Source organism: Aulostomus chinensis, chromosome 10 (assembly GCF_037954235.1).
Source record: "Aulostomus chinensis isolate RoL2024-O1b breed Wild chromosome 10, RoL_Achi_v1.0, whole genome shotgun sequence".
NCBI classification, from domain to species: Eukaryota; Metazoa; Chordata; class Actinopteri; order Syngnathiformes; family Aulostomidae; genus Aulostomus; species Aulostomus chinensis.
In genome coordinates this window covers 9,255,724-9,283,479 of record NC_141329.1, presented here as the reverse complement: position 1 = coordinate 9,283,479, position 27,756 = coordinate 9,255,724, and the positions used below count along the sequence as shown (strand labels likewise).

Sequence of the window (27,756 nt, the reverse complement as noted above, 5' to 3'; positions counted from 1 at the left end):
GACTGCGTGTACATTTTAATACTTTTTCCACAGCACCACTCGGTAGCAGGGCCATCAGGAGCATTAGGGGCTCGGTATCTTGCTCAAGGGTACTTCAACATGGTCACCGGGGTAAGTGAGGATCAAACCAGCGACAAAATCTTAAAATTGGGTGAAATTTGATGTTCGCTGAAGATCTTTATTATTCTGCAGAAATGTAAATCTTTGTGCAAAGATACTCTTTCTCTTTGCTCTGTTTTGATCACTTATTATAGAAAAGTTCAACAGATACGTACCTGTCTGTTGCTTTTTATATCACACAAGTGCTGATACTTTTTTGGAGAAACACTGAGTGATCATTTACCCCCCCCCCCCCCCCCCCCAATACTCCATAATACTCTGATACTGACACACTGATTGGAGTGGGTACATTATGGAAGCACTGTAATGTCCGTTTAGGTGTTGTAAGACAGGCAGCTGGGGCTAGGTTCAGGTGCAGGCAGGATTTTTTTGTCAGGCCCCTTTGGGGTTGTTTAGCATGAGGTTCTCTTTTGTCTTGTCTTGGGTCTATTTCCTGTTTTATTTTGCCGAGCTGTCTATGTCTTTTCCCTCTTCCTGTCAAGCCCCCTGTTCATGATTACCTTGATGTCTCTCACCTGTTTGTCATTGTCTCCCTACCCCCCTAGTGTCCTTAAATTGTGCTGTCCCTCTCCTGTGCCAGAGCGTCTGGTCTGTTTTATTGAGTGTATCCAGCATTCCTGCTTGTATTCCTCGACCTTCGTGAGCTTGACCCAGTTTCCATTAGTCTTCGTGTTCAGCTTAGCGATTTTGATACCTCTGCATGTGTGGACTGATCTCCTGCTATTTGACTCTGGAAACAAACTGACTTGCCCTCTTGCCAATTGCTTGCCTGTGTCTCTGCTTCGTTAGTCCTCCTGCACTGATCGGTACAATTATAGGGACACTTCACTTGAAGGGAGACGATTAAAATAGTCGAGGAGTGGCCTCCAGTGGGAATAAAACCTTCCAGAAGAGCCTTTAAGACTAAACTTAATTTTCTTCAGTTCGAGTAAAAATAAAACATCATGCAACCAGACTTTAAAGGAAGGTTACTGAGGGAATTTCCACAAAAGAGGAATCTTCCTACATGCAATCAAAGCAGTAAAGGCAGTGACGTTCTCTTGGATTGCTTTGGTGCTTAATTTATCAGGAGATGCACCAAAAATAGCTGCATGTGGGCACAAGTGATGCTTAAAGCTAATATGACAAAGATAGACCTAAAGAAGGATTGCCAGTAGCTGGCTAGTTTAGCACATCACCAAAAGGTGTCAAATTACATGGACCTGGGAACATTTATTACTTGATTCACTGGTTCTGTCAGGGTAAAATTAGAAAATTCTATCTATAAGGAAGTCTAAAGAGTACTTTAAACTGAGTAAGAGAGAGTCTGGCACAACTGTAAGAGGAACTGATGGCACAGGGAACAGGGAACTACATAATGAGTTGGCAAGCTAAGCCTGTTGTTGCCAGGTGACAGGAGAATTACAGTATGTGCAACATATTTTTGCACTTCAATCAACTCCTGGGTAGTTGGGGTTGTTTGTCTTTGGCAGCTTTATTTTGGGGGCCTTGAACTGCAACATTTGGGAACCACTGATATGAAGCAAGTGAAATAAACAACAAGAAAGGTGTCGTATAGCCTGGCTGTGCGTGTGTTTGATGGGTCAGACCCCATCTCGACTGATGCAGGACAGGAAAAACCCTGTAAGTCAAACTCGCAAAAAAAAAAAGCCATTACAAAGCAGAGATCTTATTACGCCGCTAAGATGACGCTCATTTCTGATGATCATTGCATATATAGTGCACACACACACACACACACACACACACACACACACATCTCATGGTGATCATCTCAAATCAAATACAAAGCGCAATCATGCACAGATCATTTTTCAGGGATGACTTCATTGTACAGCATCTTGAAGTGAATATAAAGAAGTGCTGGATGTCCTCCTGCAGCTTGGATTTATAACACAAGTGTCTTGATTTTGTCAGCAAGATGCTTTTGTCTCCTACCTGCTGTTTTGTCTTCCTTCTTGCCTTGAACTTTGTTCATACTGGTGAGTACTTGGATGTTAATCAGAGCATCTTTCATTTTTGATTGCATCCATTTGTAGTTTTAGAAAAGGGCATTAAAAATCCCACCATTAATCAAGAATATTTTGTCCACTATTTCAGATTTTGCTATGTTTGCAGTTGTTAAATATAAACTTGAAGACAGACAGAAGAGACAGTGAATCCCCTGGGACATCAACGTTTTGCCTAAGTGATTTGTCTCTTTACAACCATTCTCATCCACATTAATGTTATGAATAACAGGCCGTGTTCTCTGGAAGATAAAGGAGCGTGTGCAGCATGTCCGGCTGGTGAAAGCCAAGCAGAACCTCCTGACGCTCTCAGGCGCCGGTCCTAAGCTTCTCCAACATGTCACCCAGGGCCGGATTCACCAGCGCCTGAACCACTTCAGTCCACAAGATATTAGAACTTTCCCTCAGGTAGAGAGAACCAAACAATACTTCATGAAGGGCTTGATATTTTAGAGAGGTTTTTCAGATTGTAAAGAAAAAGAGCACAGCCTCAATGTGATCTAATAACCTTTTATTGAAAGCATCCAGTGAGATGTCTCTAATGTGGCTGAAACTGAGCCGCAGCCAAAATAATTCTGTCTTCAGTTAGATTTGTGGAGTGTATGACCCAGAGCAACAAAGCAATGGCAGCATGTATCGAAATGCTTCAAGTTATTTTATTCTGAGGCTGCCAAAATGCTCATTTGGCCACAGCAGCAATAAAGACAGAATTTCTTAGGCAGTGAATGTGCACTACTTGTCTTGCCTCCAGAGATTTTTGGTGAACGAGATGTACTGGCGGCATCCTGATGGTCCAGTATTTCTCTTCATCGGAGGAGAGGGGCCCATCTCAGAGTTTGATGTTCTGGCAGGTGCAGGTGGGTGCAGATTGTATCACACATTCTGAACAGCTGAAAAACAGATAGTTCTCAGAATCGGTATCATAATGGCTCTCTCTCTCTCTCTCTCTCTCTCTCTCTCTCTCTCTCTCTCTCTCTCTCTCTCTCACACACACACAAACACACACACAACACCAACACATTTATTTAATTGTATGTGCAAACAAATATAGAAATATCCAATTCAGATTTAAATCTATATAATATAAAAATTAAGTCATCAGTATGCAATGATTTAATTTTTTTCACCGTCCTGTCAGAGGAAATACACCTGAGTCTTTTCTGATCAGAAAACATTTTCCAGGTCATCATGTTGATATGGCTGAGGAGCATGGGGCCCTGCTATTGGCTCTAGAGCACCGTTTCTATGGTGACAGCATCAACCCTGATGGCCTAAAAACAGAAAACCTGGCAGACCTTAGCAGTCAGCAGGCGTAAGTATGTGTGTGTGTGTGTGTGTGTGTGTGTGTGTGTGTGTGTGTGTGTGTGTGTGTGTGTGTGTGTGTGTGTGTGTGTGTGTGCCATTTGCCACCAGACAAACTAGTCATCATTTTACACACACAATATCTGTGACTGGACAGGACCAATGATCTACTGACCATTACGGACACACTAGCCAGTCAGATTCAAGCATCCTTCCTGGCTTTGCCTTGTATTTTACAGTAATGACGAGAGCTTTTTAAGCTACTCTAGATCAATTTTAACCAGAACATTTTCTCTACTTTAAAAAAGGCTGTTTTCTGGGACAGTCAGTCTAAAATAAGGTCATGTCAACTTTTAATACTTAATGTGAATCTGTCACGCTGGCACTTCCTCACTCATTCCTTCTCTATTTGAAGTGTTACAAAGCTTCTATGGTTTTCGCCCAGTTGCTTCATAACTGTTTCATGCTGCATTCACGTATAGTACAGTTATGTCGATGGGTAAAGGACTTTCTGCTTTATTTTGGTCCAGGCTTGCAGACTTGGCTGTATTCCACCAGCACATCTGCCAAAGTTTCAATCTGACCCACGGGAACACCTGGATCAGTTTTGGAGGCTCCTACTCCGGAGCTCTATCAGCTTGGTTTCGGGGAAAGGTTGGACCGGGACACAAATGAGATCCAGTGGAAGCTTTCAAAGCTCAATGAGTCTCTGCTGGCCTTCAAATAATCATATACATGTTCCAATAATTTTGCTATGGAGGCCATGTTTAAAAACCTCCATAAGATTTTTCCATCAGTCCTTCATTTCTTATCAAAAACATTCAAACTCACATTGTTGTGTTCAAAAATAGACAGACATTTATTTTTCATAAAAACCTGTGTTTTTCTTCACATAATGACAAACGAAAAGAAAGTCTTCTTTTAATTTAGTGGTGTCATTCGTCATTCAAAAGTTCATTCAGGGACTGTGGATGATCTTGTTTGCACAGATCTACATTTTATTCCTTGCGTGTTAGTCCATCTCTCAACCCTGTCAAACTCCTAGTTTTTAAAACACTTCATTTAACCGAATACAACACGTGGTAACTCAAGGGGTAAATAAAGTATACAATCATGCAGTGCAACACTTTGCAGAATTTTCAGGACTCTGCTACACAGGTTGGAAAGAAATACAACACATCAGACATCATATGAGTATAATTAGCTGCGATTAAAAAAAAAATAAAATTTTTTTTTAACTCCTTCATATTTAACTATCACTGTTCTTTTAATTATTGTACTGCAGTTTCCCCATTTAGTGTATGCAGCTGTGGCCTCATCTGCTCCTGTGAAGGCTAAGTTGGATTTCTCTTCTTACAACAATGTAAGCAAATATCCCCATATGCTGGGTATATTTCTTTTAAACCCTCACGATTCGTTCTTTTTCATTTCCTCTGTTCTTAGATTGTTGCCTTGAGTCTGATGAATGAAGCAGTCGGTGGTTCTGCAAAGGTGTGGAGTGTCAATTATATGAGAGACATTAAGCTCCTCTCATGTCTTGAGCTCAAGTCTCCCTTATCCTGTTCCTCCAGTGTTTGGCGGAGGTGCGGCGCGCCTTCGCTGCTGTAGAAGCTTCACTGATGGAGGGTAACGCTGATAAGGTGGCTGTGGACTTTGGCTGCTGTCAGATCCCCTCAAACCATGACGATCAGGTGATGGCTTTGTGTTTATGAGGGCAGAACAAAATTTAGTGAATGCAGATACACTATCATGTCTCTTTATTCGCATCATTTTATACTATTTAACTTGGATACTAAACACTCCATCAATGGAATACTATCATAATGCTTTATTTTAGATTGAGTTGATGCAGAACTTGGCCGACATCGTCATGGGAACGGTGCAGTACAATGACGAAGGTGTGCTCATGTCCATTCATGAGCTCTGTGATGTTATGACGAACCGTAGCAGGTCATATGACGAAAAGATGGACACTTATCACTCTCTGGTTGAACTGGCTCAGGTATGGAGGACACACTTCTTTCACAACCAGCAGATGTTGCTGTTGAGCTAAAAATGGTACTGCGGTTTGTGTGTGTGTGTGTGTGTGTGTGTGGGTGTGTGGGTGTGTGGGTGTGTGGGTGTGGGTGTATGACGCTCCAGATCTACCGTTCCACCACTGAGGAACCCTGTCTTGATGTATCTCATGAGCAAACAATGAGAGATCTGATGCATACGACGCTCCAGTCAGGCAGGAGAACAGAGAGACAATGGATCTACCAGACCTGCTCAGAGTTTGGCTTCTGTAGGGACACACACACACACACACACACACACACACACACACACACACACACACACACACACACACACACACACGAAAACACACACGAAAACAAACACCTAGTCACTCATCAGTCACTCATTAACATGAATCTGTATTTGTCTGTGTGCAGACCAGACGTGTGAGGACGATTTCTGTCCATTTTCTGGGATGATGACCCTGCAGACCCAGACTATGCTCTGTCCTGTACTATTTGGTATCTCCCAGTATTCCCTGCCCGGACACATTGCATTCACCAACACCTATTACGGAGGAAACACTCCACACACTCAGAGGGTTCTCTATGTCAATGGTGAGACGGACGCTGGCTTTCATTGCATCTTCAGACAGGGATTCGGCGACTCCCTAAAAATCTATGCGATCCCTTCCTACAGGAGGAGTTGACCCCTGGCAGGACTTGTCTGTCGTTCCAAGCAGGATCGGGACAGAGAGAGAGGAGGGGGCCCAGGCCATCTTCATTGAAGATGCAGCTCACTGTGCTGATATGATGAGCAGCAGAGTCACAGACCGCCATTCACTCAGGAAAGCCAGACAGGTAAGTTTGAGATATGAATTGAAAGAGGACACAATCAGATATATAGGTGTCAGTAAATATCAGAGACACGATGGACCCTTGTTAGATTTGTTGAATTCTGTGTGATGATCAACACAAATTTGACAACATTTGTATTTTTGCGTCACTTGCGATGGGAAATCCTTCATTTAATTACTCAAATTTATGATCAAGAAGGAGCGTATGTTCAAGACCTGAAATGCTGCTCAGAGGCTGTTTCAGGCCTCACTATAAGTGCATCGGTATCCTTGTTATCTCCGCCTGTCTGGCAGCAGGATTATCAGAGACTATGAAGGCTGATTTTAACCATCTTACTGGATTTAATTTATCTGATTGCCAGTAGTCCAGAATGAGCAATACAATTATTGCTTTCGCACACCAAAAAAACTCATTTCAGATCATCTATGTAAATTAATTTTTTTGGTTATAAGAGAATGATCTAAAAGCCTGGAAAAGGTAACTTTAACCGGTTCCTCTGAATAATCCAGATGACATGTCCAGGTAGAGCAGTTTATCCATAAACAGGTCTTACCTGAGTTTGTTATATGCAAATGCGATCATACCTGGGACAAGAGATCCCTCGCTAAATATTTTCATCTAAATTTCACAAATCTGCCACTTCAGTATGACTTTGACAATATTGGACAGCAGCAACAACTACTAACCACTAAATCAACTAGTTAAATGAAGTAACTTTTTAAGCAAAACCAGGAATGCTCGACTGTGTGTGTCCAAACATCATCACAGTTCTGTTGTTTAAATGTGAGTCAAAAGCGTGTGTGTCCATTTTTAGCACGTTTTTTTTTCATACTTCAGGAGATTGAGAACTGTGTTGCCAGCTGGCTGAAGACAGCAAAGGAAATGAAGAAATGACAGTTTAATCAGATCACATTAAGACTCTATCAGCTCTGATCTCAGAGGCTGATAAGAACAAGTTAATAAGCTGGTGATCCCATCATCAATATCCTCCTCCTCCTCCTCCTCCTCCTCCTCCTCCTCCTCTCTTTCCTCACTAGGACCCTCATGTTTTCCACCTCTTGGTTATTCATCCCTTAAAACCCTCACAGCAGTAGTTGTAAAAACTGTGCAATTTGAATATATTTGTATACTCTTCAGGGGTTTATTTAAGGTCACTTTACTTTTGGAATGCATAAGTGTTTATTTTATTAATGCTGATCTAGTTTCTCTGTCTTTATTTTGGACCCCACACTGATATCATGCTCCTAAAACAATACTTCACCCGAAAACTTTTTTTTTCCCCCTTTCAGGTACTCGCAATAGAGAGTGTTGAGGAATTTTTGTGTCACTTCTGGATCACTTCTCTGTTACTCCAGAATGCAGAAAGAACCAGCCACATATGTTATAATCAGTTTAGGGCCAATGGTGACACACTGAAGACAGACCCTCACGTGCATCATCTGGTATAATCCAGGAGTTCTTTATCCAGCCATAATTTCAGTAATCCACAAACAATTGAATTGAAGCGATTTTTGATCCATTCAAACTAACACTAACCCTTCCAGCACAAGCAACTGGGACGTTCAGTTGACTCAGCTTGTTTGCACTGATGAACTTGTGGTTTGTTTTCATCTCAAGACAAAGTGTTTGTGGATTAGAGAGCAAATGACTGAATTAAGAAGATGTTTATGAGTGGTTTTGCTGTTGTTTTTGTAACCATACCTGCTGTAAACTGGCAGTCACCATTACCTTTAAGCCTAATCTATGTGGCCAGCTATTTTTGCATTACACAAGAGTGCAAAAAAAACTATTTGTGAGTACTTGAAAAGAAAGAAACTTTTTTTTCTTCGTGTATTGATTTGATCAAAATAATTTGATGCTGTTCTCTTGTCATGGTTACTCTAATATCCATCTGTTGTTGTAACCTTCTATCATCACTAGGGTGCGATATTGATACATGATTGTGTCTAATTAATTTCTTCATCCCCATTTTGAAAAAAAAAAACCCAGCAAATCAAATCATAGAGCAGTTTGTCAAGTGGATATCTGATAGGATGCTGATGATAAAATAAATTAATAGTGTGACTGGATCCGAGAAGAGCCTGATCATTCTGATGTTTTGTTCTCCAGTTAGAAACCAGTTGTATCATATGGTGTTTGGTAACACTGACAGAGAGGGTTTTTTTAGAGAAAGGTGAGATCCTGCTGTCCTGAGGCCGTGTGTTTGGTGTGTGTGTGTGTGTGTGTGTGTGTGTGTGTGTGTGTGTGAGAGAGAGAGAGAGAGAGAGAGAGAGAGAGAGCGAGAGAGAGAGAGAGACCCTCTTAGTAGGGGGGTCAAAAGTGGGAGGTCATGACCCCAATGACCCAGTGGGAGTGGACATCATCAATCAACTGGAGGCTGGACAGGACAGCAGGAGGGGACACACACACACACGCACACATATACACATCAAAATACTGTAACACACACACACACACACACACACACACACACACACACACATATACACGCTTCCAAAAATACCTATAAAACTAATCTCCAACTAAAGTCCAATAAATTTGAATCAAATCAATTATCAATAGAAAAGTTCACACATTAAGACATGCACAAGTACATGCATAAAGGTCTGTGTTTGTGTGTGTGTGTGTGTGTGTGTGTGTGTGTGTGTGTGTGTGTGTGTGTGTGTGTGTAGTTTGATAACACACACTTTTTTGGTTTCCGGAGGATGAACAGATGCTATCACACACTTGAACACAGAGCTGGACAGATGGAAAGAAAGTGAATAAATCTGAAATACTTTTTCCACTGTGCTGCTTCCAGTTCATCCTGTTTCTAGCCTCCCTAATCTCTTCTTTGCTGTTGTAAATAAGCATGCACACACACACACACACACACACACACACACACACACACACAAACACACTGAGAGACACTATCAGGGTTATCAGCCGGCACTTGCAGAGCGACAGGGCATGCTTTTTCTCTCTCCACCATTCCTCCTCCCCCTCCTCTTCCTCCTCCTCCAGCCTGTCCTGTTGATCAATGAGGAAGTTCTTGGGCCTCAACTATTAATCAGAGACTATCGGCTATCTGTCTGCTGAGCCAACCAATCACGGCCCTCCGACAGCTGGGCCATGAAAAATGTTGCCTGGTGGACGGGGAGGTTGGAAAGGGGGCTGGTGGGGTCCTAGAGGAGAGGAGGGAGGTGATCGAGCACTCCATCTGATCCCAGTCAGGTCACGGAGGCACAGCTATGCACTTTACAGTTGATTCTTAACATAACAATGACCCTGCACACACACACACACACACACACACACACACACACACACACACACACACACACACACACAACTGAGTTCACAGGTGCATGAGTGCCATGAACGAATAAAGCTAGTAGAGTCAACATTTTCTTGTTGCTTCACCCTCAGAATCCAGCAGCGACATCTTGCACCACTCTATGAGCAGCTTCTTCAGTTGGGACTCGAGAGAACAACAGAAAAGATGCAATAAGTGTTTTTATGGAGTCTCTGCAGTAAAAAGCGGCTCCCCTGTGATGGCTGTTGATGTGATGTCCAATACTGAGGCCTGTACTCGCGACTCAAAGCTCCATCAACACACCACCATCCCTTGTCTGCATAATCACTGAGCTCAAACTCATCCATTCACATCTTATTGCCATGATTAGATTATATCTAATGCTATTACACCTCTCTCTCTCTCTCTCTCTCTCTCTCTCTCTCTCTCTCTCACACTCCTCTTCACTTCTCGGTCTCCCTCTCTCCTTGATCATGGATTTCTTGCAGATCTTATTAGTGTGTGATGCGGGCCAGGTCACCCACTTTGGATTTATGAACCCTCAGACTTCTCTCCTTTAATCTCGCTGTCCTCCTCCGTTCCATTCCTGCATCTGTCCATCCATCATTCCCAGGGTTGGCTGGCTGGGCGGAAGAGTATTAATCCCTCCATCCCATCTCTCACTACTCTGGACAGATGAGGAGGTGGAGGGGGATGTGAGGGTCGGAGGAGGAGGAGCAGAGGGTAGAGGACCTCAGATTACTTTTCATAATATTTCTGTAGCATTGTGGCGGTAATTTGTATGCAGATGTAATCAATCACAGGTCGCTGGCAGCAGGTTCTTTGATGCCTTCAACAGGTATGAGGATGAACTAAACAACTTTGGGAGAGTATGTGTGCGTGAGTGCATATGTGTGTGTGTGTGTGTGTGTGTGTGAGCGTGTACACGTGTGCGTGTGTGTGTGTACACCTGTGCATGTGTGAGTGCACGTGTGAGTGTGTGTATATGTCAGTTAGTTGTTTATGAGTGCACGGCATATTGGAGTTTGCATCTGAATGCAAAGTGTGCATCCCGCAGGAGGGAAAAACAGCAATTGCACCGTATTTACCTGTTTGACACACACTCGCACACACAGACACACACACACTCGCACACATATGCACGGTGTGGTCAACACTATCAAAAAAACATGTGGAAAATCAACTGGACATGTTTAGTCAAAACCTGAACAAGCAAACAGAGTGTAAAGACAAGAAATAAGCCTCTGACCAACAGTCTCGGTGAAGCTGTACCCCCCAACACCCTCCACCATCCAAGCCTGTGCAGTGACAGGTAGATTAAGGGGCGTGATAGATGCCCCTCTCTCTATCTCCCTCTCTCCATCTCCTTCCCTCCCTCCGCCCTTTCCCTCCCCTCCATCCATCATGGCGGCTGGTGTAATTGCGGCTGCGTGGGGCTGGCAGAGGGAGCCTCCATCCATCTCCTTAACAACAAACAGTCACGAGGACGGATGGCGCTGTGCTCCCCACTTAATCTCCATCTATAAGGGGGAGGGCGGTGTGGAGAAGGGGATGGAGAGGAAGAGAATAACAGACGGGGAGAAAGGTAGTGTTGACTTACTATAAACAAAAGGAGATGGAGAGGTAAGAACTGGAAGGAAGGATGGAGAGATGGTGGAGGTGAGGTGAGAGGTTTTGACCAAACAGGTAGAAGTACAGAGTGAGGGATGGCTCAGTGGGGGGAGAGAAACTCCAGAGGAAAAGTTTGCAAACAGGCTCGGAGAGCAGGTCGATAAGGGTGGATTTGCTTGGCGAGCCTGGCGAGCATGCCAGAAGAAAACAGGGGAGATTGAAGGAGGGAGGGGAAGAAAATTTATGTCCGTGCAGCCAGATGACCCAGAAACTCTAGAGGCACAGGCTCATAAAAGTGCACTCTGCACCCCCTCGCTCTCTTGACAACCCCTCACTTTTACCCCTCTCTGTTTCTTTCCCTTATTTTCTTCCTTTACCTCCATCCATCCCTCCATCCCTCATGCAGGCGGTGGAGGGTCACGGCTCTCTGATGTTTTGGGTGGTTGTGTAAGGTTTTCTAGAGGTCGTGGCAGCCATATTTTGTTAATGGCGGAGTCACTGAAGTCAACAAGGCTGGGTGGCCTTCCAGCCACGGTGTATCGCTCCCGGTAGCTGTGGAACCTTTCCAGAGATGGTTGATTTTCACTGTGCGCATGATGCATCCTCATCCGAACAGCTGACGATCTTGTGTGTGTGCTTGCAGCAGCAGCATCAAAGTCCATCCAGAATATTTCTAATATCACTCAGGACAACAAACACACACACACAATCTTTCAGGTAATTATCCACAGCTACAGCTTCCCTCTGTGTTCTTTCCTTTTTTTTTTTTTTAGCTATGGGCATCGCAGACCAACTTAGAAGTTGAGCACCTTGACACTGACCCCCTAGCAGACAAGCAGGAAAAAAAACACACCAAGCCCCCCCCCCCCCCTCTCTCACATACACACACACACACACACACACACACACACTGCTGAGTCTGCTGTCATGAACACATTTGCATGCTACTCCCAAACTCACCAGGCCTTGGTGGGTGCAGAAGAGCGAACACTTGAGCCTTGACAGGAAGTGACAAGGAGCTGCGGCAGCCCTGACATGTAGAATGGACCGACGGTGAGGCTGCCTGATGGATGTGGTGCAGGAAAACAGCCCATCCTCACTGCAGAGCCTCACCACAGGCTGAAATCCTTCAATTAAATCAGAAGTTATCCCTCAGACAAGAAGCCACATCTTTATATTTGTATCAGCCGCACATTTATACAATCAGCGAAAAGGATACAGTCATGTCAGGATGCTCAAGTTAATTTATTCAAACATAAAGATGGAAAGACAACAAAAAAGCTGGAGCCAGTAGTTGAGACACTGTATTCTTTTCGCCTTCACCTGAAGACCCTTAATGTTTAAGGTCCCAGCGATTCCAAACAATGAGAGCAGATTAACTAGTCCACAGTTTTCCTCCTTAAAACACTCCTTTCTTTTTTCTCACGTACGACCACACAAGGAAAACACAGACTGGACAGCACCAAACAAAGGTACAAATATATATTTACAGATGTGCATTCATGTTTAACTGGGAACAGACGATATTAAAAAATCCTGAAAATATGATAACAAATAAGGCCACGTGTCAAGTTATCTTTAATGTCATATGAGAACCAAAATAGTATCCGCATCCAAGTTTAACCCCACACTTTTATTCCATTATTCCAGTGTTTTTTTGTGGGGTTTTTGGTGTCGTTGTGTAAACCTGACGTTTGAAAATCTGTTGTTGTTCTGACTCATGCATAGTGTTTGTATTTTGATCCTGTTATTTCAGGACAGGAGACAACATAAATCAGTTGCTCCAACTTTCAGCACAAGTTTAACAACAGATGTTGTATTAAAAGGTGTTTCCATTAACATATAAAAGCGGGTAATGTGACAGAAAATGACAGATCCTTTAAGTGTTTGTGATGCAAATGAGTGTTTAGATGATGGTTTGTTACGTGAACTGGAGAAGCTGGTGATTTATTGTTCAATCCAAGGAACAAGTGCCAGCATCCTGAAGGGAAGTTTGTGATTTTTTTTTAACCCAGATGATACAAACTCAACAGTTCAGCCTTTTAATTCATCCTGTTAACAAACTAAATGGCTTAAAAAGGCTGTTTCCAGACCGTTGCCACTGCATGTCATCGCTGTATCACCGGCTCAGTGTAGGAGGGGGTCGAACGCTGTGATCACCCCTGTAGGAAACCAGCACCCTGCAGAGTTGAAAGACCCCTGTCTGTATGAGCGTTGCGGGCCCTCACAAGCGGCCCCACGGTCAAACTCCATGCCGCCCACCGTGACGCCTACCCCGGCCTGCTGTTCCCCGCCAAGCCGCTGCTGATTGAAGTGCACCCGCCTGTTGGCCCCTCGCAGCGGGCCCGAGGACTGAGGGCCATTTTGAATAATTATTATGTTACTTAGGTGTCATTTACAACACAAGACTGACAGTTGAGCCATTCCACCAATACGTGAATGCACCTTTCTCTCTCTCTCTCTCTCTCTTTAGTTTGAATGAAACTTTCTCACGATAATGGTTTTGTTTTCTCACATCGCTCAATCAACAAAAGGTGGGCCAAAGGGTGACATTTGGGTTGTGTCAAAAGGCTGCTGAGATAGACGTCGACACAAAACAATAAAACGCTTTGAAAGCTATTATCAGCCGGTAAATTTCACGTCATCGAGCACGCTTCGGGCTTATTTATGACCCGCAATGAGCGTCAACTTGACCAAAAAGTCCTCAATTAGCCTTCAAATTCACATTCAAATCGAAAAAAAACCGCATTCTGACTCCAATTTTGCCGTAACTAGCAACTGACGTGGGACTATTTTAATGCTCCTAATTGATTGTTTAACATGAGAGTTTCCCCGATTCTGTCCCGACTTATCCAGTGGTAGCGCAGCTGCAGCGAGGATGAGGACGATGACGATGAGGAAAAAGGGGGGCAGGGGACAAGGGACGGCGGGGAAGAGATAACAGCGCAGGGCTTGCAGGAGAACCCTGATTTAAAACACGAGCAAGGGGGTCTTCTTCTCTGGTGTGCGATAAGAAGAAGGAGGAGGGGGAGGCGGAGGAGGAGGAGGAAGGGGAGGATGGAGGGAGGGAGGGGGCAAGAGACCCCGTCGTGTTTTGACCCTCCGAAACCTCCTCGCACACTGCCACCATCACCACTCCTCCTCCTCCTCCTCCTCCTTCTTCTCCTCTCCTCTCTCCTCCTGAGACTGAAAACACCATCGCTCATTCCCACCGGTGACATTTTGCAGCCTGTCGCCGTCTGCTGCGCGGACAGCGAGCGCAAGGAGCCAAAAAGGAAGCACGCTCTTTTATCGTCTCCTCCGGAGCGGCAGCGAGCATCCCGACGGCTGCCAGCCGGACCGAGAGGCGCACCAGGCGGAGACGAGGCGCTGCAGGAAACCGCTGCTCCCCTTCTCCAGTTCGCTGGACTAGACCGGACGGGACTGGACACGGCACATATTTCGGTGGGACATTTTATGATGGTTTACCGGTGCTTTCTTTTTTTTTTTTTTTTTTAATTTTTTATCTTAACGTTACCACCAATGAGCCAGTAGCATTATAGCATTGAAGCTATTAGCGTTTATTACCGCCACGAAGGCTGTAAATCATTAAATTTAATGGCAATGTGCTATGTAAGCTTAGCAGACGTCCATAAAATCATGCTGTAATATAAAATTCAATGAGCTGAGTAAACACACACACGCACGCACACACACACACACTCTTACACACATACATAGAGGCTACACAAGGAGCTAGGGCTTCAATGTCCACCATGTTTACAACTAAATTGCTCATAAATACTAAAACAAGCAGATGTACTTTTATTTGCAGAGGCAGCAGAGGGGCAGGGGAAGGGCTTGCTGGACTAGCCGAACAGCGCATCATCATCTCCGGGAGAACCCTGGCTGTCGAGTCGCATGGAGAAGAGGGTAGGTCTATGCTAGTGCGTGTGTGTGTGTGTGTGTGTGTGTGTGTGTGTATGTGCGCGTGTGTTATTGTTGTTATTGTTGTTTTAGAGGATGATTTACATCATGGATAGCCGATTTAATATTGAAGAATAACATCGAAAGTTCATCTTTAAAAAGAAGAATGTGGTTAGAGGCGCACTAAAGGCCCGATGGAGACACACAAGTGTTGGTTTAGAGAAAGAGAAAACATGCCAACATGTGAACCAAGACTACAGCTGGCATAATCATAAAAAGTGTGCATAAATTAATAACAAAATCAACGTGGTTTTATTCATGTTGCAAAAAAAATGGCTGGAGGAGAAGCAACTTTTAAGCTCTGAGCAGCAGTGAAGACGCGTTTGGATGCAGGGAAATAAAAGAGATGTGTTGCTGTGTGATGTCAGTGAGGCATCATAATGGCCCATCAGGGTGAGATAGCAGCGCAGGTCATTAGGAGGAGGAGAGGCAGCTCTTCAACTCGGTAAGTAGGTCAGTGTTTTTGCTACACTGATTCAGAGGCATGGCGGTGGAGGAGAAGCAGGCTGAGGCTGCCGGGCAGCAGCCGGAGACCTCGGAGAGAGAGAGAGAGAGAGAGAGAGAGAGAGAGAGAGAGAGAGAGAGAGAGAGAGAGAGAGAGAGAGAGAGCAATTAGACATTTAGTGTGTGTGTGGAGAGGAGAGCTCTTCTGTCTGGACACACACTCTCTCACACACAGCAGTACTGTAGGACATCTTAAACACAGATGTGTTTTTTTCTAGATATTTAAAATCAGCAGTGTAATATAAATCTGCTCGGGTATGTTTTTCAGTAGATGTTTACTATCATTTTGTGTTTCTATTATTTTCAATCCGGTGCAAAAGAAAATTATGCAAAACTTTATTTATTTTGAGACTGTAATTTGTTCTGGCTGACTCTGTTTGAAAAGGTCCACCAGTAGAGTTGTGTTTCCAAACTTTAATTCACTTAATAAATGCTTAATTACACTTTAAATGCAGCACATTGGATGACTTTTATATGAAGGCTTTTGTTACAGTTTGTTGCAACTTCTTTGTTTTTAACAGTTCTCTTTCTCAGTTTTATTTAGATATAGAAAAAGGACACTTGATACAAATAGTTGAACAATCTCCTGCGCTGAAATCCGTCACCCTCGCAAACACACCGACACTTTCACTCTTCTTATTGCCTAAAACGGACGCTGAATTGCATGCCCTTGGATTATTTTGGATGCTAAAAAAGAGCCGATATTTAAATTAACATCATTAGTTAAGGGACAGTTTGAAGAACTATACGGAATCGAGCTTATTAAGCCCAACTTTCTCTTTATTTTTTTTTCTCTTTTCAGTCCTTATGATATTTTTCTCGCTGATTAAGAGGTGGGAGCCGTTCTCTCCCCTCCTGTAACAACTCCGCTGTGGAAATAACACAATTACAACTTCGTCCTGAAAATATCGCCTTGCCATTAGAAGCCCGTTTACCAGCTTCGTGACTTTAAAAAACGAGGGAATATTCGTGGAATTTGTCATCTTGAGTTGTGCGCTTTGATCCGCCTGACGCGCAGAAATTCGAGAGGGGTCATGCGTAAAGAGAGACGCGCAATCCGATAGCGGTGATTGTGTTAATAGCCGGCCTCCATAAAACTAGAAGGTGTCCCGCAGCAGGGCCTCAGAGCAGGTGCTTTCTATGATCCCGGTGGCCATATGGAACTCTGAAATACAACGATTTGATAAGCCATTTAGGACAGTGGTTTCCAAAGTGGGGTCCGGAGACCTCCGGGGTTCCTGTAGAGGGGTTCCCAGCAGGCATGTAAAAAGAAATAATTTAATTTCTTTATGATTTAATTTCCAAGAGAACATCTGTGAAAATAATTGCATTTATGTTGGGGTCTATTCCACACACATGCGCACACATGCACACACACACACACACACACACACACACACACACACACACACACACACACACACACAAATCAAATCATCTTAAATTAGTTGGAAGAACCTTTTAGGTTTAGCGTGCTATTTGGAGTTCTGACAAATAAATATATAAGATATTTCATTTTCAGTGAATGCAGATGAATCATGTGGCCTCACACACACTAGTGTAGTAAATCTTAACCTCTTGCTGCAGCCTGCCCGGGGAATAGTCTCCACTGAAACAGCTCCACTAAGCAGATCATAACTTTTATGGTGTGGTTAAAATAACAGTGAAGTAGAAGGTGTCCAGGCTGGGCCACCAGGCAGATGCGGTCTGCCTTGCGGGACTGCGATGGGGGTCCACTTTAATCCAGCGGAAACAGAAGAACTGCCGAGCTGAAACCCAAATGAGCTCCTGAGAAGGAGCAAGAGAGATGGGAAGCAGGGAGGCAGACATGTATATTCATGATGCTTTGAGTGTGTGTAAGTGCTGCTGAGACTATCTGTGCATGTGTCACTCCGTCCATTATGTGTATGTGATTCACTTCTTTCGAGTGTGTGCGAGCAGGCCCCCGCGAGGCTATCACGGTGGGTCGTGAGGGACGTCTCAGCACGGCGCCTGTCTAGTCTGATTTTAGGGAGGGAGGAGATGAAATTAGCTGCTACAGGCTCCCCATCTTTCTCCGAGGACGTAACAGCCTCCTCCTCTGAAGTGTGCGTCGCCGACATCCACACTTTTCAGGGAGGAATGCCACTTTTTCAACTCCACATGCTTTGCATTTTTCAAGTTGTCTGAGTGGTGATTGTAAAGGTTTCATAATCCTGAGAGTGGAGGCATTTCAGTGTTCATCTCAGTCAAAACAAAGAAATCATCAGGATTTTAGAATAATACTGTAGCATTGTAATTACCAGACAGAATGATTTATGTTTTTCAGAATATTGATTTTTGCTAACATTGTGCTTGCTAGCCAGGATTAATTACTGGAGGTTTCCTGCTGCAGCACTACTGTCACCACATGACAAATACATCTGAGCTGAAACAATTAGTTCCCTAATTCGCTTGTGGAGTGACAGGAAATTAATTAGCAACAGTTCTGATAACTGAGCCAGCCGTTCTATCAGCAGGACAAATTAAACAGCTGAAACTGCTCAAATGAGAACATTTTCCTGAGTTTGGTTGTTTCAGACCCAAACTTAAATAATTATTTTAATTTTGGGGTTGTCTGTCATGTAATAAATAAAAAAAGTCAGCTTTAGCTTGAAACAAAAGCTATTTTCTGACAATTTATGCATCAAACAATGAACAATTCCCGCAGATAATTGGAAAATTAAGGTGGTTTATATAGTTTTAAAATCATATCATGACATTTCATGTTTTTTTTTTTTTACTCAAACAATGTCAGCGGAAATAGAAAATGAAATAACAAAACACTGTTTTTTTGGTTAAAGCTATGCAAACACTTATCTAGAAAAGTGACTCTTTACTCCGACCATTATGGATTACAATACAAAGTTGATTCACAATCCGGTTCCCATGTGAATATGCGAAAAAGCAATACTGGCACAATTCATGAAATAACTCCAGGATTAACAAATGAGAATGTTGTGAAACTTGTTCTCCTCTGTATCGTGCAAATAATGACTGAATACCAACAACAGTGGCTTGGTGTTGATATGAAAAATTACTGTCACGAGGAAGTTTTGCAATGAGACCATAGGACATTGAAGAGCCCCATTGAAAAAGAAGTACTGTATTTAATGCCTTAACATGCAAATGTATGAATATAAACATGCACATAAATGGTTAATTCTAATTTTCAACTTGAGTGCCCTCATGTGAACCTGCAGCAGTTAGTTCACGTCATAAAATCACAATAAGATCTGACATCAGACCAGATGTTTCTCATGTTTTCTGTCTGTTTATCTAATTGTGTTTCAGTATGAAGAGCTGGTGCACTACTCAGGGTCGGAGGGCATGTCAATGGGGGTGTACGGGGACGATGTCAGACCTCTTCCTCCCCCTCAGTATGGAGCCACCATCCCCGACTCCCTCAAACACCACAAAGACCAGATCTATGGGTGAGCATGTCTGAAAGCTTAGATGAGATGGACGCCGCGATGTGAGTTGCCTGTTTAAAAACTGTTTAAAGTGTGTGTGTGTGCAGCAGATTAACATGCAGCATGCATGTGTATTGTGTGTGTGGAAATAAAAGTGTACAGCTGTTAAGTTTCATAAATACATAGCTTTAAAGTGTCCTGTAACACTGTCTACAACAGGATGGAGTTCACGCTATATGTCAACTGTTACTGTGTTTATGTTCAGTATGTTAACTGTGTATTTGTGTGTGTGTGTGTATGTGTGTGTGTGTGTGTGTGTGTGTGTGTGTGTGTGGGCGCATGCGTGTGTGTTTGCAGTCACCCACTGTTCCCACTGCTGGCCTTAGTTTTTGAAAAGTGCGAGCTCGCCACCTGCTCCCCTCGAGACTCCACCTCCTCACTCTCGGCCACCTCCCACCTCCCAGGCATGACCAATCACAGCGACGTCTGCTCCTCGGAATCCTTCAATGACGACATCACTGCTTTCGCTAAACAGGTGAGTGACAGCTATGGGAGCCAATCACAGAACAGAAGTTAAATGAATGCTCGTTTTCACTCATACGGTGATTTGTTTCATTTGTGTTGCAGATACGTTCAGAGAAACCAATATTCTCTTCCAATCCTGAGCTGGACAACTTGGTAGGACGCATCAGCTGACATCACTCGACTGTATGAGACACTTTTTTCTCAAACTTTACACTGATAATGATTCCTTCTCTTCTCTCTCCTCACAGATGATCCAGGCCATACAGGTTCTACGCTTTCATTTACTGGAGTTAGAGAAGGTTGGTGGTACAAAACTTTTTTTTACAGTTTCAATGAATTTTTATTGGTGTGTTCTTCTTGTAGGGAGGTTTGACACTTTGGTCATATGATTAATAAGCAAGTTCCTGTTTCTTATTGAAGTAATTTAATCAATATTTTGTCAAAAATGTCAAGCATGTTATTGAAAAGTGCAGCATGCAAATGTTGCATTCTACTGTGGTAACTTGACGGATTCAGTATGTGCCTAATAGCGTATACATGTCTTGTTAGGTGCATGACCTGTGTGATAACTTCTGCCACCGCTACATCACCTGTCTGAAGGGCAAAATGCCCACAGACTTGGTCTTGGATGATCGGGAGGGTGGCTCTAAATCTGACATGGAGGACTTTACCGGATCCTGCACCAGTCTGTCAGAGCAGGTGAGACAAACTGCAACAAGATGAGTGTTCGTATGCATGCGCGTGTGTGTGTGTGTGTGTGTGTCTGTATGTAAAAGTGAAGGAGGATTTGCATCACTCGTCCCGATTCAGCAACCAGACTGCATCCACTAGACGTCTGAGTAATGACCCCCGAACCTCACGGCTCCCTGTCTCTCCCTGCAGAATGCATCGTGGTTGCGAGAGCCAGATGAATGTGCCACCACTCCTCTGGGAACACCAGGCACCTGTGGCTTGCCTTCACACAGCACAGCAGACAACTGTAGCGACACAGGTATACACACGCACGCGCGCGCACACACACACACACACACACACACACACACACACACGCACGCGCACACACATACACACACACATACACACACACACACACTAAAATAATAGTTTGTAATGTACTGCAAAGATGCATGCAGGAAAACAACAGCCACACGGGAAGAATAAAAACACACCTACGATTTTCATACAGACTCCTGTGCACATCAGGAATATAGAACAGTGGTTAGGGTAAAATGCCGGAACACAGACATGAAGCTTACTGATACTTATGTTGTGACATGATAAAAATATACATGTGAAGTTTGATGTATTATCTCAATAGCCGTTTGTCTTAACCGACTTTTAAGGGATATTTCCAATTAATTTAATTGGTGCTGCACGATATAGTTATACATAGTAAAACTGAAGTCTTACCTCCAGTCGATGTGGGTCAGTGAGCCGGGAGCAGCAACACCGACGACGATCAACACGGGGTGGATTTCATCCTCCAATTAAGCGCTCACCTAAAAAGGAGAAAAAACTAATTTCAGTTTCCATTTATTTTATTATATATTTGAAACAATTTACTTTCACCGTCACACTTTCTTTGTCAGATCAGCTGTTTGAATCAGAAAGCGCTTCTGTAATGTAATAAGGTGTGTGTAGGAATACAAAAAAGTGCTGCTGTTAAAAACTGTAAAGCCAAAAGAATGGAACACCTTTCAGCGATCATTTTGACAAATATAGCGTACATCGCCATTGCTCTCGGCTGTGTGCTCCAGAGTCGCACTGACCCACGACTACACTGAAGATAAGTCCTGTACTGTGGATAAAAACCTCGTACTTCCTCACCTCAAGTAATCTGCAATATTTCTTCAAGAGGAAAATAACGAACTGATGAAGTCTGATTGGAATCCAAATTCATGAATAAACTATAAAAAAACTGAAATTTTGGCAGGGAAAAGCACACGTGTTCTCACAACTGAATAAGCATTATTGTGTGGATACCTTAAAGAGAGTCCGATTTAATACAAGTGTGGTTCCATGTAGGCGACGGTCTGGATGGAGGAGTGGCCTCCCCCAGCACAGGAGAGGAGGATGAGTCTGATAGAGAGAGAAGGAACAACAAGAAGAGAGGAATCTTCCCCAAAGTGGCCACCAATATCATGAGAGCGTGGCTCTTCCAGCACCTGTCGGTAAGAGTTACCACGTTCTGATCAATTTTACCATCCAAAACATTGAATGTGGACTATTAAGAGCTGCAAGAGAATAAAGACAAGCTTGTGTGAGGCAGATAATTACTGAAAAAGAGGATTTAGTCTGGGCAAAACGTCACTGACTACAATAGACATAGGAGGGAACTGTGTGTATAATGGAGGTCAATTAAATTAAATGAAAAATCAGGGGATTAAGTGATTATGTGAATATGCTCACAGCTGAATAATGGGAAGTGATAGAAATGGAGAGAGTCATTGTTAGTGAGGTGCTTAAATTGGTAATTAGCTACTAAATGAGGCAGGCCAAATGTTGCTCCACTCCAATTGTTACTCTGTTGGGGGGTGTGTGTGTGTGTGTGTGTGTGCGTGCGTGTGTGTGTGTGTGTGTGTGCGTGCGTGCGTGTGTGTGTGTGTGTGCATGTGCATGTTTGCGTGCGTACCTGTGTGGATGAGAGGGAGAGAGAGAAAGAAAGAAAAAGAGAGAGAGATTAAGGGTTTACTGAGGTTGAAAATGCGAGGGCAGATGTGAATTCAGATGTGAGGTCATCAGTATTCACCCAGAGAGTTCCCATCAAGAGCTTTATTCCTGGTTTCAGTTGGAGCTTCAAGAATCCCTCCGATGATTCTCTGCTTGAGCCAAGAACTGACTCACATTTGTTTAAAAAAAAAAACTCCAACAAAATAACAAAAACAGAGAGAAGAGAGGAAAACCACAAACAGCACACCTGTGTGTTGGCATCTTTCAAAAATTTCTTCTTTCTTTCAAATGTATATTTTTACATAATAGGTCTGAACAATTTGGAAAAAAAAAAATCAAACCGTGACTATTTTGACTGATATTAAAAATGTAATATCATCAGCTTGTTTTCCTGAAATATTGACATCATGTCCAATTTCTCCAGGGTTAATTAATCTTGTTATCACAGGTTAATCAAACATAATTGCACAGTGAAGGAAACATCATTCTTGTGCTGTTACACACACAGTTTAGTGGAGAAACTGCTACAACTGGAATGATTATGGTGGGATTTTTTCAGGTGATTTGGATATTCTCAACTCCCACGGTTCGGTTTGGACGAAATTCTCTGAATCTGCCCTACTAACAAGAACCTGCTATTGTCAACTGTATGCAAATATTAATGTGGAAATACATACAGCATTCTGTTTCCTTTGGTTTGACTTTATATCGAATAATTTTACAGCTGTGTGCACATGAATATTAACTCCAGCTATGTTTGTCCCCTCCCAGCACCCGTACCCATCAGAGGAACAGAAGAAGCAGCTGTCACAGGACACGGGCCTGACCATCTTACAGGTCAACAACTGGTCAGTGTGTTTCCAATCAATACTCTCATTTGGACCCCACAGCTTATCAATAATTAGTTACACTGTCTTTTTTAAACGTAAAAAATGAACAACCCGGATGTGGCCGTGTCAATGACATATTAGTGCCATCAATTGGAGCATAAACCAATAGTGTCTATGCTTAAATCCCCTCATCTTTATTTACATCTATATTGTACAGATTTAGTGAATAAATGTTGATTAAATAAAAGGCGACATTGTTACAAGACTCAAGGGGATGTCCTTAATCCATTTTCTAAGAAAGCAGGTTGTAACAGTAAAGAAACATCCTGCTAAGCTTTTCTGTCCCAAGCTGCAGGGCAGTAAAATCGACTCGCTCCATGTTCATAAAACAGACTAGCAAATCAATATCCAATAATCAAATTATTTACTGCACCCCAATTCCACGTTAATTTGAAGGCACACGTACACACTTACACACACAAACACTCATGCACACACAGACAAACACAGAGCATTTTTCAGTTTCATAAAACCCCTCCCACACACACACACACACACACACACACACACACACACACACACCCTAACCCTAGTGTGTTACATTTTGAACAAAAATTTAAAAAATTGTAACTGACATGTTCGTATTTGTACCTCTGCAGTGTGCCTGCGCATACACACACACACACACACACACACACATACACACACACACACACACACACTCACACACACACACACACACACACACACACACACACACACACACACACGCATGTACTGACCTGATCAATGCAGATCAATGAATTATCACATGGCAATCAATATCTTCTCTGCCCTGGCGTTGATTTACTCTGCCCTCTGAAAGGGTTAAGTGGTTGTAAAAGAGAAAAGGTTAACAATCTCGTGGTCAGCCTTTTTCTCCATTAACGGGTTGCCTCGTTCATCTCTCTCTCTCTCTCTCTCTCTCGCTCTCTCTCTCTCTCTCTCTCTCTCTCTCTCTCTCAGGTTCATCAACGCCAGGAGGAGAATTGTTCAGCCGATGATTGACCAGTCAAATCGCTCAGGTCTGTGTTTACAAGTCTGTCAGCGGCAGCCTCTCATCGAACATTTCTGTGTACACAACGGGAGTGATTGTATATCTGTGTTGTGCTACAGGTCAGGGTGGTCCCTACAGCCCAGAGGGAGCAGCTCTTGGGGGCTACGGACTTGATGGACAAGCCCACCTTGGGCTCCGGACAGCAGGTACAGACACCCAGAGGAAACACAGCTTGCTATACTTTTCCAATGAATGCTCTAAATAGAAAACTGCAGAACAGAAGAGAAGAGTAACTCTCGGAGGATTTAGCTCTGTGTTAGAACGGGTTTCTATGGAGACGACCCCTGTAAGCTGCAACTCAAACTTAGTGATTCATCCACTGATGCAGCAGAAGGAGTGTGTTCAGTTTTATGAAGTTGTAAAGGCACAAACTGCCAAAAAGATGTGACAGGTGCTAGAAAACATGAACCTGAAATTCATTGCTGTAAAATGGTGAAACTTTGCCGTCAAGGACCCAAAGAGGTTATGAGATTTTGTCAATTGGTTAAAAAATACACCCCAAAGGGTGCAAATAGCACTGATTAATGATGGAATAACAAAAAATGACAAAGGTTTCCTCCTGCTTACCTGAAACCAGAAATGTGAATTAATTCATATGGGAAAAATATTGTCTTTTTATAGATAGGTGTCTTTGGGAGTCATGTAGCCTATATGAAATTATACTGTATTAAGGTCATTTTAATGAGGGCAAGGCAAGGCAATTTTATTTGTGTAGCGTGTTTTCACCAACAGTTTGTCTCCAGGGCTTCACATGGCATCATAACAACATCCTCTGTCCTTAGACCCTCACATGGACTGAGGAAAAACTCCATAGAAAACCCTTTAAACAGGGAAAAATCTGAGAAGCCTCAGGGTGAGCAACAGAGGAGGGATCCCTCACCCAGGACGGACAGACGTGCAGTAGATGTTGCTACAGACAAGAAAACAGTTTATAACACAGAATGTGGGAAACATGGAAATGTTAACAACAGCTGAAGAAGGAAGCTTCTGGTAGGCAAGGGAGGCAGGGAGAGCAGGCCAGCTTAATGGGAGGACTGGATGGCAGACTGGTTGATGGGAGGGGAGCGCAGGCCAGTTTAACAGCAGAGGAAAGAGGGGGGTAGGGGGGCGATGCAGGTGGCGGGTGTTGCAGAGAGATGGAACTCCGGTGGATTGGTGGAAACACAGAGAGAGTGTGAGACACCAAGGCCAAACTACAAAGTTCAACAGATAATGATAATGACAGTTCAAAATGAGAGGAGAGGAGAGGAGAGGAGAGGAGAATGAAGTTTAAGATGTTCTTGAAGACCAAAGTAAGAACAATTTTAAGTTATAATTCATGTTGCATTTAGTTGAGAAATGCAAAATGACAGGTAATATGATGTAAGATGCTATATAGATTAATCGGGCGTAACAGTAATTTTCTACTTCCATTGGTGGACCCCAGTCAACTGTCTGTGTTTCTGGAAAAAAATCCCCAAAACTGATTCTACTTTTGTCCACCCCCCCCCCCCCCCCCCCAGGCCTACAGGGGATGTCTTCTCTGCAGGGTGACTACCCTGGCGCTCTGCTATCCCAACCTGGCTATCCTCCCCACCCAGGACCCTCCCTCCACCCCTACCCGGGCCCTCACCCTCACGCTGCCATGCTGCTCCATCCGCCGCCACACGCACACCCCGCAGAGCCACTCCTCACGCAGGGACTGGACATACACGCACACTAGCTGTTGAGGGAGTCTAGGAGTGTGTGTGTGTGTGTGTGTGTGTGTGTGTGTGTGTGTGTGTGTGTGTGTGTGTGTGTGTAAGGGCAAATTACTGTATGTTTGTTTGTGTGTGCATGTGTGTGTGTGTGTTTGTGTGTGTGTGCGCGCGCACTCGCGCGTGATGACTCATACTGTACACTATTTAAAGAAAACACACATTGCTCCAAAGGTTTACATTCCCCTCTGAAAAACAAGGACCTCAATGTAGCTGTTCCTCTCACTAGCACACACACACACACACACACACACACACACACACACACACACACACACACACCGTCTGGGCCCACAGGTTAAAGCCATACCTCTTTCAGAGTAGAAGTGCTTCCTCCTCTCCAAATGTCTCCACTGTGTCCTGTGGGTGAGACACATGCTTTAAACTACACTTCCCATCATGCCTGCTGAACCACAGAAAGACCTGAAGGACAAGACAAGTATTTATCCACAGACTTTTTAACCACAGCACATGGACTTTTACTGGACGCGGCTCGATCCTGTGACCACGCCTTCTTCACCGCTCCCTGTCTTCCCACTCATGTGACTGTCAGAGACACACACCTTCACTTACACTTAATTTAAAGCTGATTTGAGTTTTTTCTTATTCTATTTTTATATTTATGTGTGCCACTCCAGGCGGATGCAGCTTCACGTGAGCTCTCTGAAACGTTACTGCTCTTCCTCGGCATGAAGCAAAACACTATGAATGACTTCCAGTCTGCCTTGCTCTCATACCACTGACCTCCTTAATATGCCAACAGGTGTCCGTTACCTTGGGATCTTTCCTAGACACACACACACACACACACACGCACACACACACACACACACAAATACACACAGAGACACACAGAGACACACACACACAAACAAACTTCTTTAAGCATTTCTAGAACATTTTTGTCTGTCATAGCAGTGTGAGGGGAGCTGCAGCCAAAGGACTCTTAAAAATTTCTGCTCCCACTCCACTGTGCTCGGACTGCTGATGATAACTACAGTTCAAAAATAAAAATGTTTTTTTTCTAAGACTTTGCTGCCTCATTGTCATCTGTGTGTGTGCTGTAGGTAACACAATCCTTTGATGTATGAGATGATGCAGTTTAAGTTTCTCCTTGATTTGCAACGACACATACATACATATGTATAAACATGTGTTTATATATGTGTGTATATATATAGAGAGAGAGAGAGAGACGTGTGTGCATAAATTTGCTTTATTTTTGACAGCGTAGATTGAAATTAAAATTAAAGTTTAAAGATTTAGAATCACAAAAGAAAAATAGCTGAATTACTGGGGAAAACTATGAATGGGAGCAACTCTTACTATTGGTTCAAATACATTTTTTGTGCAAAATTGAAATAGCATAATTTTTTTTAGGTAGCTATGTTATACACGTCCATTTCTGCCACGAAAATGTTGCAGTGTTGCCATTTGACACATGAAGTTAAGTACTGAAGTATCACACACATATCAGTATAAATAAAGAACCTTGTTGTACATCTATCCCAAACTGGGAAATATATTTAATCCCCAAAGCTCAATATTTTTTAATAAAAATGTGATAATTTATTTAAATAATGACAATAGCAAAATTAATTCTAAAATAAATTAAAACCTGTGAAAATTGTTTTATTTTTATTACATTTATGCAATGTCATGTTTTTTGTGATAAAATGTAATAAATATATGCACACTATACCGAAATTATGAAACTTGGAGTCACTTGTTAGGAAAAGAAAAAAGTAGAGAAGTAGCAGCAGTTACATTGGTGATTTCACAGAATTGCAGTTTCCCCTGAAG

At 43.1% G+C, this 27,756-nt stretch overlaps 2 protein-coding genes across 2 annotated transcripts; both read left to right on the top strand.

Moving 5' to 3' along the window:
• Nucleotides 1–2,041: 2,041 nt before the first annotated feature.
• On the top strand, nt 2,042–7,180 carry prss16 (serine protease 16). Its single transcript, XM_086215745.1, has 13 exons — nt 2,042–2,102; nt 2,362–2,537; nt 2,881–2,980; nt 3,312–3,441; nt 3,962–4,085; nt 4,717–4,794; nt 4,875–4,922; nt 5,003–5,122; nt 5,269–5,433; nt 5,574–5,715; nt 5,867–6,046; nt 6,129–6,289; nt 7,124–7,180. The coding sequence occupies exons 1-13, from the start codon at nt 2,042–2,044 to the stop codon at nt 7,178–7,180; spliced, it is 1,542 nt and encodes a 513-aa protein (XP_086071871.1).
• Nucleotides 7,181–14,155: 6,975 nt separating this feature from the next.
• meis3 (myeloid ecotropic viral integration site 3) lies at nt 14,156–26,950 on the top strand. The gene is made up of 13 exons (XM_086215954.1): nt 14,156–14,639; nt 15,010–15,107; nt 18,978–19,117; nt 19,454–19,631; nt 19,724–19,774; nt 19,870–19,920; nt 20,171–20,320; nt 20,504–20,612; nt 21,647–21,792; nt 23,063–23,139; nt 24,127–24,185; nt 24,277–24,363; nt 25,720–26,950. The coding sequence occupies exons 2-13, from the start codon at nt 15,096–15,098 to the stop codon at nt 25,917–25,919; spliced, it is 1,260 nt and encodes a 419-aa protein (XP_086072080.1). The 5' UTR covers nt 14,156–14,639; nt 15,010–15,095; the 3' UTR covers nt 25,920–26,950.
• The last annotated feature ends 806 nt before the right edge of the window (nt 26,951–27,756 follow it).